Source organism: Rousettus aegyptiacus, unplaced genomic scaffold (assembly GCF_014176215.1).
Source record: "Rousettus aegyptiacus isolate mRouAeg1 unplaced genomic scaffold, mRouAeg1.p scaffold_m13_p_18, whole genome shotgun sequence".
Taxonomy (NCBI): Eukaryota; Metazoa; Chordata; class Mammalia; order Chiroptera; family Pteropodidae; genus Rousettus; species Rousettus aegyptiacus.
This window is the reverse complement of record NW_023416293.1, coordinates 12,823,624-12,838,794: the sequence shown is the minus strand read 5'-3', so window position 1 is coordinate 12,838,794 and position 15,171 is coordinate 12,823,624. Positions and strand designations below refer to the sequence as shown.

General features: G+C 36.9%; 1 protein-coding gene and 1 pseudogene across 7 annotated transcripts in view; one reads left to right on the top strand and one right to left on the bottom strand.

Annotated features, from left to right (window-relative positions):
* KCNT2 (potassium sodium-activated channel subfamily T member 2) overlaps window positions 1-15,171 on the top strand; it is a 179,693-nt gene that overhangs the window by 103,940 nt on the left and 60,582 nt on the right. For all 7 annotated transcript variants that reach the window (XM_016165037.2, XM_036235470.1, XM_016165041.2 and 4 more), the window contains one exon: window positions 7,764-7,872. In XM_016165037.2, coding sequence (XP_016020523.1) covers window positions 7,764-7,872 — 109 coding nt within the window. The remainder of the gene's footprint in view (window positions 1-7,763; window positions 7,873-15,171) is intronic.
* LOC118613448 lies at window positions 11,062-11,178 on the bottom strand (annotated as a pseudogene).

Below are 15,171 nucleotides of genomic sequence, written 5' to 3'. Positions count from 1 at the left end.
CACACTCCAGATACATCAAAACTCATGATTCCGATTTTATTCTAGTCTCACAAGATGTCGCTTGATGAATTTGGTCAATCCGATGGGCCTATTATAGGTAGTCAAGGCGTTTATAATTTAATATCATATCTCCATCCCTGGAGTGATTACTTTTTGTGTTGACTAGAGTCTCTTACAATATTTAGCTGCAAAATAATGAGTTCCAAAGAGTAGGATAGTTAGCACGTAGAGATGGCAATATTATAATGGGAGCTTTATCTAAACTAATGTTGCCTCAAATCACACCTATAAGAACGTCTTAATGTCATATTGTACAGAAATAAATGTGTGTGAGTGAGATTGTGAATTAGGCTCTACTGAAGGATTGGAATGTTGGAGAAGTAATGAGACACTAATAAAAGTTGTAAGCAAAGGTATAAAATTTTGACTTTAGATAACAAAGTAACCTTAGGGGAAATGTGGAGAACAGTGATAAGGACTAAAAGGACCTCGTAGGGTGACGATTCAGGAAGCTATTGGACTTGCTCAGGTGACAGACACTAAGACATCGATCCAGAGTGGCGATACTTGGAATGGAGACTGAGAACAGATTCGTGAATCATTTCAGGTCTTCTGTAGACTTAGTCATCAATTGACTGTGGGAACCAAAGAGGAGTGACAAAATGTTTTAGTTTATCTTTGCAACTCTCATCTCTTTTTAGTATGTCCTCACATTTAATATGAATTACAGTAGTCGACGAATTGATTTTTAATTGCTTAGATGTTGACTTAACTCTAGAATGAGTTTCTTCACTGCTCTATATCTGGTTATAAGCACTGCCCTCGACTCATGGTGTCTTATTACTGGAGTACGCAGAGTGTATTATAGGATTTAAAAACTTTAAAGACCCAGTAAGAATGTTAAAAAGTAACACTAAATTCAGCAAAGTAAAAAGATATGCGAAAATGAAGGAACTGTCTCTCCAATGTACCAGTAATGTTCCATCATGAAGTGACAGAAATGACACTGGAAAAGGGCACCAGAAACCGAGATGCAGGTTCCGGTCATGTCTTCTGCATCATTCATTTTCTGCAGCTGAATGTCATGTCAACTGCACGTCATACAGAGTGCTGCTGTGGCCCTTATGCTGGGCACTGTTTGACGGAGAGCACAGGTGTGAACAGCAGGCGTGACCATCCAGGAAGCTGACCGCTGCAGGTGGATTCTATTACTCCCATTTTACAGATGAGAAAACTGAGGCACAAAGGTATTGAGAAAATGCTGAAGATGCCGTATTAAGTGGCAGAGCCAGGATTTGAATCCGCATCCTTGGTCTCCGGAATGTGTGCTGTTAATATGTGACATTGCTGTTAATAATTCATCTTATTAACAGTTGTACATTTTATGTATCTGTGATGTCCATTTAATTTGTGTTTGTATTTGTGTCTAATATACTTCCTTACATGCCACTCAAGAAGGCCTGTTCTAACACTGCGAAGTGTTTTTCTCATCAAAACACTCCAATGCTTTCAGTTACAGTTTTAAACTTTATCTGATCTCCTAATTCTTAGATATGAGAAGCCAATACATGAAAATTTTCTCAAATTTTGGTACCGTATTTCCTAAGTTTCGCTTTATTTTCACGTATCATGTCCTGTCTTCTCCCTGTGAGTAGGGTTCTCGTCCATGTCTGTGCAGGATTCTCATTGCCTTAGCAGTCTTGTAATATTCTCTCCTTAATCTTCAAGTGTTTGATTTCATATTTCTTTAAATAACCCTATACACTTGCTTCACCTTTTGACTACCTACCATATTCTTCATTATCCTTAAAATCTTACTTTAAACATCGCTTCCATACCCATGCTCTTCTTTATACCCCGGGGCAGGAATGGTGTCCTTTTTTATCCTTTTATAGCACGGCATTTATTTCCTTTATAACATTTATTACAGAATATTTCTCCTAATAAATCTCCTACAGATCTTTCACAATCCCTTTGAATTGGTGACTCAACTCACTTTAGTCCAGCTACATTTTGTGTGTGTGTGTGATTGGAAAGTAACAAATAGATTTCAAGGTCAAGCTTGGCCACACTCCTCCCAAAATTTTGCATGAAATGATGTGCGTTTGGGGAACATAACGGTTGTGTTTTTTCAGTCATCAATTCATTTCTGTGCCTGTTTGAGCCATACGTCCATCCCGCAGCAAGAAGGAACCTTTAAAGTGGCATCAGGAGAGGGGACAACCACTAGAATATGTCGCTTATTTTTTTTAATTTAAAAAATTGTTTCAATTAGAGTTGACAGTCAATATTATTTTATATTAGTTTCAGGTAGAATGTGTCACTTATTTTAATGTGCTTGGCTAATCAATTTTAGAGTTGTATATAGCTCTCGTAGAGTTCTTTCTAGGCAGTTTGAATTTAAATTAATAATGGACTTAGGCCATTTACTTTTGAGCATCTGATTCCTTATCTGTAAACTGTTTAGCACAATATACATCATTGAGGTTTAATTAGAGATATAGAATTAGTGAGATTAAGAATGTATTCACGCACACATACTATTTAGCATTAAAGCTGAAATATCATTTCATATTATAGTAAAAATGATCCAATAATTATATAATTTTCATGATATCAATAACTATAATGAATTTGTGAGGAAAGAATACTTTTGCTTAGAACCTAAAAAATTAGACTTGTGAGAAAAATTTCTCATAAATTTAAGATTGCTGTTTTTCTGACATGTTGTAAAGAAAGGGAAATTAATAAAAATTAAAACTGTTTTGCTCTAGAATTCAGGAAAGGCTTCCCCTTTTGAACATTTAATTAGTAGGATAAATTTTAAAAGACCTTAAAGCATTAAAATATAAGGATTCAAGCAATTAGAAAAACAAAAAGGCTTTTTAGACTCAGTCTTATCAAAGTGAAATAAATCTGCTTTACAGAATATTGCCAATCTCAAAGTGGGTCGAATTCTATATATTAAATAAGCATTCCTATATTTAGATCTTGTGAAACTAAATGACTTTTAAAGGTTTGCTTAAACCTATTTTTAGCCATTTAGTCTAGGAATGGCTCACAATCCTAGAACTGGCAAAAGTCTCTGAAGTGTGTGCATTGATATGTGTGCACACACGCACATTCATCAATTGGCATTTTATTGATTAAAGCAACAGAATTGCTAGAAATTGTTAGAAATCACCTATTTTCCTCTAAGGAGATGAAGCAATGTTTATAGAAATCAACCCTCAGGCTTACAAATGGAACCTCATAAACAAACGAGATTTTATAACACAAATTGTTTGGTTGGTCTCTGTAATCAACTTTTTCTTCGTGAAATAAAAACAAATGACATTCCATTTTTAAAATTGACCCTGGTGTGCGTTTCTGTTTAAAAGCTCTTTTCCAAAGGGCGTTTGATTCCTGCAATTCAAAGCCCAGGACTGGATGGGTGTGAAGCACTTTCTGCAGTCGTTTACTGCTTTACAAAGGGCCGTTACCTAGCAACTACATGGAAGAAGCTTCTAGTACTTTAAATCATACAAGAGCTCAGAAAACCCCGTGAGGCAGACTTTTAAAAAAATGTTCTGATTTGTTAAGATGTAATTAACAATTTCATGTCCCATAAAGTAAAGGGGACTTGAAGATAGATTTGATTTCTTTCTATAAATTTCTATTTTAATTGTAACTGCTTAACTTAAAAGCATTTAAGTTAAAATAAAAATAACGATAAAAAGAAAACCAAGAATCTCACACAATTCTATTTAAAAAGCCATGTCCCTCAAAACTCTTCCCGCCCCACGAGGCAGTTACAATGAACTGTGTGATTCCGGCTCTTGCAGACGACGACTGTGCTCATTCAGACGTGCATGTGTGCACGTGATCACACAGAGAGAATCCAGCATCTTTAGAAAACTAGGATTGCGGCTTCATTGTGTAACAATGCAGTTATATCGTTTCGGCTGTTTAAATTCTTGAAATATGTTAGTGGCATTATTTCGGCGTAGTTTATTGAAATCTATCTTTTTATTTTAAAAAAAGGCATGATGGTGATAATGTGATATTTGTTTAGAAGTCTGATCAGCATTTTTGACTCCTCTACTCTTCTCCTCGGAAAACCCTATGGGGTAAAACTATTAGTGTTCACATTTGAAAGGGAAAGCGAGTTAGGCTCAGAGGGGTGGAGAAGCCATCGGTGGCCGGGACCGCTCAGGATGTTGTTTTATCAGCGAGCAACCAAGGAGAAAGGTCTACATCAAAATAAATAAACTTTCAAAGGTCCAGGAGAAAATACGATAAAACGCATATGATTTTGAAAGAGGAAGTACTTTCTTCAACAAGGGAAGGAAATTAGAAGCCATAAAAAATGGACCGATCTGATCGTTGCTCAGGCGCCGTCTCTGTCTGCAGAGTGGAACCTGAGGTAACATCATCTCACCGGCAAGAAAGAAAGAGTGTAGGGAAAGTGGGCTTGTCTACAACGAAACTATCGGAAGTTGGTCAAAAGCTAGTCATGTGACCACATCTAACTAAAAGGGAAGCTGAGAAATGTCATTTCTATGCCCTGATAAACCTTGGGAATGAGGCAGAGGAATATTATCTGGCTCCATTACCACAGGAAGGAGGAAAGAATGAGGATGGGGTGATGGATAGTAGGTTTCAGCCACAGTTCAAATCTTTGTCCGCCCAAGTAACCCACATACAATATTTTCCCCATAGATTACTCATTCATTATTATGAAAAATACTTCAAAGTTGCATCACCTGCTGCGTTCAACTCAAAGTTCAAGATACCTGGATAAGGTGAAGTCAGTTCTACATAGAGTTTCTAATGCTTTGGCAACAGACACACTAATAAATTCGTTAGCGGCGCCCAATCCCACCCCATATTCTTAACCACTAGTGGAATAAGATAACTGTAATAAAATCCCGGCTTTTAGAAAAGGAAAGAATAGGAGATACAGCAGCCCCTGGTCCACGGTCGTGATGAAACCCTGTGGGACCTAATTTCAGAGACATTCCAGCAAATTCCTTGATTAGACACCTACTCCGCTCCTGGAGAATAGCTCCTTTGTCTATTCATAAGCATAGCTCCTTGTTCGTTATTCTCTGTGGCCACAGAGAAAGTTGAAACTGCAGATTTCTTCCAGAACCTTCAATGTGTCGGTGATTCAGCTTACTGTAATTTATGCGAATGGAGATTATTATCTAGTTGAGGATTCTATCCTATTTCTTTTTCTTTGTCAACCATCCATATTGATTCAATTGTTCTTTTTCACAAAAAGTACTGATTTTACTTTTTATCCGAAAGGGATCCTCATGATAATTATCCATTACCTCGTTTATTTAGGACCACGGTTTTCAACCTGTCTATCCGGTACCTCATTTTTACAGTAAATATTTTGTAATGCTTCCAATACTACAGTGAAGTAAAATTCAGAATAAATATATCTATACTAACATATTTTAAATTATTACTATAATATCCTAATTGTAATAGGGGTTGAAACAATGACTAATAAAGGATCATGTATTTCCATACGTAAATGCTTAGGTGACTATTCAAGGAAACAGAATGGAAAAGAAGGATGTTTGCACCAATAAGTATGCGCCAGTTACCGACTCCAGGAACACAGTAATCATCTTAATCATCCTAAATTTGTATTAATGACACACAATGCTAAGCGGAGGAAATTTTCTCTTATTTTACACAGAAGTTGCATTCTTAAATAATTCACTACATACTAACACAGTGAAAAACGTGCTTTGTACTATGTGTAAAATTGCCTCTGGTAATGTATACTTTGCTTGATGGGTAAATAGACACTGAAAAACTACTTCCTAACTGTAGAAAAAAGGCATAAGCAGAAATAAAAGTGAATACCTCGATCTTATTAATCATCCCTTCCTTCCTCTGCCCACTGATTAGTAGTTTTTGACAAATTAGCCATTCCCACTCAAACACAGCTACACGTATTCACCAAGGAGAAAGGGAGGGAGGGGACCCAATTATTTTTTAACCTCTGAAAGTAGATATGACGGGATATTTTTAAACTATCACACAAGTACCACTTTTCTCATGCTCCCCTACTAGAAGAAATACGGTTTGTATATTCTAGTAAGAGAAAATTAATAATTGCATGTGTCATTGCATATATGGTAATCATAGCTTCCAAATTTTCTGGTACAGTTTGGATTTTAAAATATTCTGTCTCATGTCACAATAAATGTACACACTTTTCTTAGATCATATGTTCCGATTTTTGATTTGAAATTTATGAATTCCATACATATTGCTATCATATGAATCTAAAGTAAAAGCATTCTGCATTTAGCAGTTTTGTTATTTTCCATTCACAGATTGAGCACACACACTGAAAAATGGTCTTTAAAGTCATCGTTCTTCTGCAAATATTTTAAATCTTTTTCCACATTCCACAATTGAATTTACAGTCTACCTGCCTTCTTGAAAAATATTAAGTATGATGGCTATTTTTTTATTTTCCTTAAATAATATATTGATGAAAGTATGACAGATTGAGATTACTAGTTCCTTGATTTTTTTAAATAAATCTGAGATGTAACCAAAGCATACAATTTCTTCCATATAATGTGAAAGATAAGGAAACGAAAGAAAAATTAAAAATAATGGGCTCTTTCATATGTGAACATATTGTAAACACAGGAGTGAGGGTAATATTTATCTGTCTGGAGCATTTGCTGAACCCTTTCCCAAGTAACCTTCTTTTAAAAAATTGTGTGGTGTATGTGTTCATTTTATAGATCTGGCTCACTGACAAATTCAATTTCTTAATTAAGCTAAAGCTGCTATTTTCTGCCTAAGAATATTTATTTTCTTAGAGCTTTAAACATTGCCTTTATTTCCAATACCAGCTAGAGTTGTTCACTTGGGAAGGGAAGGACTGTTTTTATTTTCCCCCCAAAATACACAATACTTTAATCACTTCTCTAAAATATGACGTCTATGGAAAATTGGTATCTGGCACCGGGGCCCTCATTCATGCACGAAAGTAACATACTCAGTCTGAGGGGCATCACCTCCCTTCGGTGCGGGCTGCCCGCCCCCTTCTCCCGATGTGCCGTCATCTCTAACGCTCTTTATTGTTTGTTAATCGTTGAATTTTAATAGCCACTCAGACGGGACCCTGATAATCTTTTGACTATATGATCTTAGATCTTGAAGTTAAAGTACAATTTAAATTTAAATTTTAGCATTAATTTGTATCGATATTATGGTTGTTTTGTACAAAATCTATTACTTATATGTCATACAAATATTTTCTGCCACCTATTTTAATAATGACTTTCTAAGTCTTTATGCTGCTTGACTATGATGTTGTTCAATACATACTGTTTTCAGTCAACGTTGTTATATTTCATGCCATAGATCGGAACTAAAGGAGACTTTATGCGGTTTTTTGTTTCCTGGGCTGCACTTCAAACCTACCTAGACCACACCGCTCATATAGATGAGGCGTAGGAAAATCAAACATTTTGCCAAAGTCTGTCAAATTTGTCAAAGACAGAACTGGGGTTAGAACCCCCTTCCCTGTCAATCACATAACTCATAGTCTAGTACTTATTCACAAAAAAAAAAAAAAAAACTTTTTTCCTGGGGATAAAATTGTACATATAAAAACATTTATAAAACGAGTGTGTTTATATTGACTCTTTTGTAATTTTATTATTTTTCATATTACTTTAAAATCTTATTCTCCCCCAAGGTAAATTATTCTAATTTACCTATTTTATTTCAAACAGATCATGTTGTTTGTGAAGAAGAGTTTAAATACGCCATGTTAGCTTTAAACTGTGTGTGTCCAGCAACATCTACACTTATTACACTACTGGTTCACACCTCTAGAGGGCAGTAAGTATATTTTTTTTCTTTAAGATAATGTATTTTAACATATATATATATAAAAAAATAGGTACCGTTCTGTGATTTAGAAACCTACAAGCCAAGGTATACAGCTAGATATGTACCTATACTTGTATTTGTGTGCGTTATCTTCATCCGACAAAGAGATAGATGGATAGACAAATACAGACCTGTTAATGGGTCCATGACATAGTGGATGTTGACAGTGATTTACTGTCTCTTCTAACTGATCTTGAGGTCGTTTGTTTCATTCTGAATTCTAAGTGTCTGTGTAATTCATTAAGCCCAGGATTAGGGTGTTATTTCTCTATTCGAGATTAATACTTAGCAAATAAAAATTTTAAAAACCAAGATGATGACTTTCACTAGTGTAAGACCTCAAAGCCAATTTTTTTTCTATTCCTGAGGTAAATTTTTAAACTTAAAGCTATATGTACACAGTTAACCTCAAAATTAAAAGCTGTCCATTATTAAAGAATAACAAAGTAGTAGATAAGAGTCATGTACTATAAAAGAAATCACTTTTTATATGCATTTTAAGGTAGATGGGGAAAGTTGTAGCATCAGAACATTTGGTTCTCATTTATTTTGATAGTTTCATAAAATATAGATGCTGTTTGTGACTTGGATGGTCAAGGAAAATATAATCAGGGAACAGAGTCAACACTCTTATTTAAAGAGACAAATGTTGCACTGCATTTCATTCCTTTTCATATTCTTTACTTGGTATTCTAGATAAAATGTTGATCTTCTAAGTAAATTTTGCTGTGGTGTTCGTGGTTATAATTATTTAAATTTAGTTAATTTAATTGACAGTTATTTAAGTGAAGTGCCATGCCAAATAAATCAAAGGAAAGGAAAATTCTTTCTTGGGATTTATTACGAGATGAAATAAATTGATAAATGAAAAATAGTAAATGCCCTGTGGTATTTTTAAGTATGTTTTACTCTTTTCTCTAATTCTGTCTTTGCTCTATTGAGACAGTACCAGTTTCTCAGGAGCAATTTTCTTAACGTTCTGAATGGAAATGTTTTTATTCTATATGTTTACAAACCTTTAATCTGTGCAATAAAAAGAATGTAACAAGATCATGAACAAAATCATTTTTTCTGTTGAAGAAAGTGCTCGGCACAGTGATGAAATAAAATACCGAAAACTAATTTGACACCCATTAACTGAACATTCACAGAGCTCATTACATGGGTTCATTTTTTTGTCATGTTGTCTTTGTCACGGAGTCATGTGACTCTGGAGCTGCATATCTAGGCCGGCTTCACTGTTGTGCAAAATGTGCACGAGGACCAGCTACCCTAATATGCACTATGACTCGAAGACTGGTTAAATCACTCAACGTCGAGTAAATGTTATTTATTGTGACACGGTAGTGCCTGGTGAATAAATTGTACTGGACGTCATTTAAAAAGAATTTTAGCGACCCTTAAAATAGGACAATTTCTCAATATAGTCTAATGAATTTTGCCTTATTAAAGAGAATCTTGTTGAAGACATTGTTACTATGTCAATAAGGGTTTTCCGTAAATAAGACTGACCCGCAAAACAACTTCACAACTAAGTGCCATAATAAACACTACAGTCCACCAGAATGGCTTTCTTCGTAGCAGCATTATTGAACTATAATTCACGTATCATACAATGTACAACTCACTCTTTTTCGGTATGTTTGTTGAACTGGGCAGCATCCTATCTAACTCTTGGATATTTTCATTACCCCATAATGAACCCCTCTACCTTTTAGCAGTCACCTGCATTTCTCCCTGACTCTTTCCGCCAGTCAAATGGCTAAGCTACTGTCTATAGATTTTCCTAATTTGGATATTGCATATAAATTAAATCATATGGTGTGTGAGATTTTTTGCCTCTTTCCCTTGGCTTAATATTTTTAAGTTTCATCCATTTCATAATATGTATCAGTATTTCATTCCTTTTTTATGACTGAATAATATTCCTTTATATGAATAATTCCTATTCTATTTTTCTGTTCACCAGATAATAGACATTTGGGGTTTTTTGTGAATAAGACTCCTCTTAATGTTTAAGATTTTTGTGCAGACATGTGCTTTCATTTCTTTGGGGTATACTTTGGGGTATATTTCTAGGAGTGGTATTTCTGGAACCAATGGAACTGCCAGAACTTTTTCCAAAAAAACAGTAATATTTTGCAGCCCTACCAGTAATGTATCAGGGCTCCAACTTCTTTGCATCCTCAGTAACGCTTATTATCCATCCAGCTTTTTAGTTATAATCATCCTAGTGGACGCGAAGTGGTGTCTCATTGTGCTTTTGATTTTCATTTTACTGATGGCTAGTAACATTGAGCATTATTTCATGTGTTACTGGCCATTTGTGCATCTTCTCTGGAAATGAAAACAGTAATATTTTGCAGCGCTACCAGTAATGCAGCCCTATTCAGATCTTTTGGGTTATTTATCTTTGATTATCGAGTTGTAAGAGTTTTTATATATTCTAGATACAAGTACCTTATCAGATATATACCATCACTAATATAATTATCCCAACAGGAAAAAGCACTTAAATAAATATACTGAATATATTTATTAACAGTATTATTTGACTAAAGTAATTTGTATATCTTCTGTATTATACATTAATCGAAGATATAGTCAAGATTCACTTATTAACAGAATGTTTGAAATTTTGCCCTAGAGCATCAGCAGAAATTAGAAAGCTCAAATATATTGATTTAATAACAACAGAACTAGTGAGTTGAATTTAGTAGTATAATGGGGAAAATGTTGAATACTATAAAATACTTTATGCAAAGATTATCAAACCTTTAATTAAAAACCAAGTTTACAACAGTACTCAGATTTCTCCATTTAAAAACGAGAGAATATTAAAACTTTCTTCTATAATAAAGGGTGATTTTGAATAAAAACAGTTGAGATTCACAAGCTATTGTATATTCCATTAGTTGGTATAAAGTGGAAGGAAAAAAGCTAAGACTTTATGATCCAACAAGCAAATAAATATAATACAAAGCCTCGAACGTCCTAATTTAAATATATATATTATATATATTTATATGCATATATATTAAATATATGTGTATATATATTTAGGCAAAGCAATCCTTAGTTGACCTCACAAATTTCAAGGATCTTGTCAGCTTATAATCCCTTATTTATTTATTTGTACGCCTACAGCACCTGGTCTTCCTAGGTGGTCTCCCATCCAAGTACTAATCAGGCCAGACCCTGCTTAGCTTCTGAGATCAGACGATCGGGCTTGTTCAAGGTGACATGGCTGTAGACAAAAACATTTTTAAATAAAGTGCTATGTGACTTCTGAAACAAATGAGATAGGCAAAGGAATCAAGAGTTGGAGATCGAAAGGCCAGTTCTAGCGACAAACGTGCCTCAGGAGAGTGTTGATGGGTTTCTCGGTCAGAGCTGGGATCGGACTCACACACTCAACCCCACTGCCCTTTCCCTGGCTCTCCTCTCGCCAGTGGAAGCGGCACACAGGCGGAACCAGCAAATGAAGGATGATTTGCCAACCTCTGGGTTTTTGTGTAAGAGGAATATTAATTGTAAACAAAGCTCTGGCTTGTGTTTTGGAGTCTCTACAGCAACTCAGCCAGTGCCCTGACTCATAACGCTCCCAAGGCTCGTTAGCACTCTTATTTCCTTTTCTTATATGTTAATATATTCATTCTAGTTCCGGTTGATCTGTGAGTCATGAAGGACTTCATGGAACTGCTCCTTTCATTCACTGAGCATTTACTCTGTATTCCAGCACGTCACGATTTCCCCTCTTCGCTCACTTTATTACATTTAAGTGTTCGGTGCCCCTGGTAGTGATGTTTCTTATTGCTAAATCAATTAGCATTTTGATTTACTTGGCAGTCTTGTTAGAAAAACGAGCATAGATTTATTCTTTGGACAAGATTGCCATAGGCTACTGGACGAGGACTGTGACGACATGGGCAAGGGAAGGCCGAAGATCGGGCCGGTTAAGAGACACTGATTCTCCATCCTGATGCCACTTCGTCCTTATCAAAACTGAATTTTCTTTTTCTTTCAATTTACTTTTATAACTATTTCAATATTTACTTTATTAGTCTCATATAAGAGGTGATATTTTTGTTCTCAGTGATAATCGGTAGAAAAGAAAAGAGAATAGTAAAACTATTGCAGTTATACGTTACAAAACTCGGCCACTGATAAGATATGGATGTAGAAAAGAAGAAAACAGCTTCGCACACGGAGCTGGGCAGCAGGGGAACACGGAATGCCTGGTTTGGCAGTCAGAGGAATGCCACGCTGGCTGCAGGTGTAACTGATGGCAGCAACTGTCGCTGTTCTCACGAAAGGGAAGCAGGAATAGCAGGTATTGGGGGACAATGACAACCGAGCACTGCTCCTTGGGAAATTGTCACTATCAGGAGACGCATGGAAGAGAAGGAAAGCAAACGCGGCGTAGCATAAAGGAATAGAGAAGAGTAAGGAGCTGTCAGCGAACTGGGCTGTCGACCCCGTAGGTGGCTGAAGACCGGCGGAGGCTGAGCAGGCAGAGTTAGGTCCCTGGCCTCCGGGGAGTTCTCAGAGGACAATTTTAGATGAAGACATTCTCATTTTGAGAAAGGATGAGGAAAAGAGGAGATGCTAAGAACGTGAGCCTGGTTGGACAGTCCCACGTCCCTGGGTTTGTTCATGAGGAACAGAAAGAAAAGTAACGACGGCCCTGCTGCACGCGGATGCCGAGCCGAGCTCTCCGTGCGTACGTCTGCTTGTATTCCTCCCTTGTTGGTTCACTTTTAAAGTTTAATTTGCAGGGTAAGTACCGGTAAGGAGAAAGAGACTGGAAATGTAAGGAGAAGGTGGGGGATGGGATCCAGAGACAGTCTGGAGCATCACCACCTGGTAAGGAGGAAAATCAGGTGTTCCTTCCAAATGAGGGGGGAATGAAGAGGGTCATGTACAGTGATTTTATTCATCCACAGTAAGGACTATTGCGTTAGCTAAAAACATGTCCTGCGCCACATGACATAGTATGACCAAAAGTAGGGGTGATATTTATTTTACGAATCAGAAGCCTGGGGATCAGCATCCCGAACAGGTTGTCTGACGCCATCTCAACAACGCCCTGAGAACACCTAGTTCTTAACATCTTTTCTGCCAACATCTTTAGCCTGTAGACCCTAATCCTCCAGACCCTCTCTTTGAAATCACAGAATGTTCCCTTGACTTCAAGCTGTTTTCCTCTTAAGTAGGAAGAAGACTCTCCATGAAGGCTGGCCATTGCCTTTCACGTCTAAAGATACCGCTGTGTTTTGCGTATTAGAATGTGGGCTTGATTCTAGTAATGTCTGTTAGCAATGTCAGTAAGTTTAGATTTTAAATATTTATGTGCATACACACACGCACATATTACATGGTTATTTAAAATGATAGCTGTACTCTTTAAATAATTAGGTTATATATCATAGGCAAATCGAAGGACCTCAGATGCGCATATATTGAATCATACAAATAACTGTGATAGACTAAGTTTTATATGTGAAATACGATGAAGGTCATTGAGAGCTCAATTCTGGTGATGCAACCCTGACACAGTTAAAATAAGTAAATATCATTAAGTATGTGCAGTAGAGTTGTTAGACCTGAATTTTTAATTAGTTTTCTGTCAAAGAACCAAAGCAAATATATTATTATAAACCATGCGATTCAGAAACTTCTCTCAATAAAGTAGCAACTAAGACTGGACCCTGAGAACTGAGAGTCCTCATCACAACTAACCTTCTCTGTTTCATGTCGTAAACAGAACTCGTAAGTCCAGGGAGGAACGTGGCGAAAAGGAAGAACACCAGTCTGGCAGAGAGAAATGAGTGACTCACCGACTGGTGAAGCCAGCTACCACTGAGACAGTAAACACTTCATTAACTCAATCATTTTATATGGAAAACTTGAGATAATAGTTTTCTTGTCAGCTCGTTAATTTATTTAACAATTATGTTCTGAATGTTTACTGTATGACAGAGCCACACTAGGTGTTATGAGTTCGGTACAAAAATCAGCAGAACAATCACCTGTCAGGGAGCCCTGAGTCCAATTGGGGAGACAGATAATAGATAAAAATAAGGAAAACATGTGCTCTCCCAGACGACGATAGTGCAGTGGAGAAACGCAGAACGGGGGAGGGCAACGGGAAGTTCAAGTGTGTCACAGTGGGTCTGACTTACAAGACAGTCTCGCGACACCGCGCCAAGGAGCTGGTGTTTGTTTGATCAGCGACCCAGTCGAGTCAAGGGGCTTAAGCTGTGCGGACCTTGGGACGTGAGCTTTGGCTCTAAGATGCGCGCACGCCGAAGGCGTGGGAAACAGTGAGAGGCAGCAAAGCCGGAAGACAGGAGCGCGCGGAAGGGAAGGCGAGGTCTGGGGCGACCACGTGCCAGTCACGCAGGGTCCCTCAGGCCACTGTCAAGGTGCTGGCTGTCGCACTGGGATGGGAAGTCATTGGAAGATTCTGAGCAGAGGAGTGATAAGATCTGAATAATTGGAGGAATAAATGTGTCGGCTTCTTCGCTGAGCGAAAGCAGTTGAGAGATGATGGGTAAAATCTAGCCGGGGAATTTAAACCCTCTGGAAGCGTGGACGTGATGCGGAGTGCTCAGATTCCAGCTATACTCGGAAGGTTTTGCTGTCAGGATCGGTTGACCGATAGGACGTGGGACAGAACAGAAAGGAAAAGGTCGAGGACAATGGCATATTTTTGGACTGAGCGACCAGACGAATGTAACTGTGATTTACCACGGTAAAGACCGCGGAGATCAGGGTTTTTTATTTCGGACGAGATACGTTTAAGGGACTTATCGGCCTCCGCGAGTATCGTCCGGAGTGTGGTTTTTGGAGACGATTTGAAAGCTTGAGTGGAAAAATTGCATCGCAAAAATAATTTAAGAGAAAATGATTAAATACAATAAAAATGATTTAGAAAATGTAGAAGACAAAGATTAAAAAAAGATAAGTTTCAGAGAAAATAATGATTATGTGATATAAATATAAGCGAATAACGGCTGCTAGGAGATTCAGATAACATTATTATAATAGGTTGAAATAATTTTACTTTAATTTACCAAAAAAAGGGAGGCTTCAAATAGAAATCAATTGGCATATATTTTTAATATTTGAATGGATAAAAAGATGAAAGAATCCCAATGCTCAAGTCCATGGATACATATTAGAAGTAATGGGGAAGCAAGGTTGCTTTTATATTTTAGCAGAACCGATTTTTAAAAGTCGCAG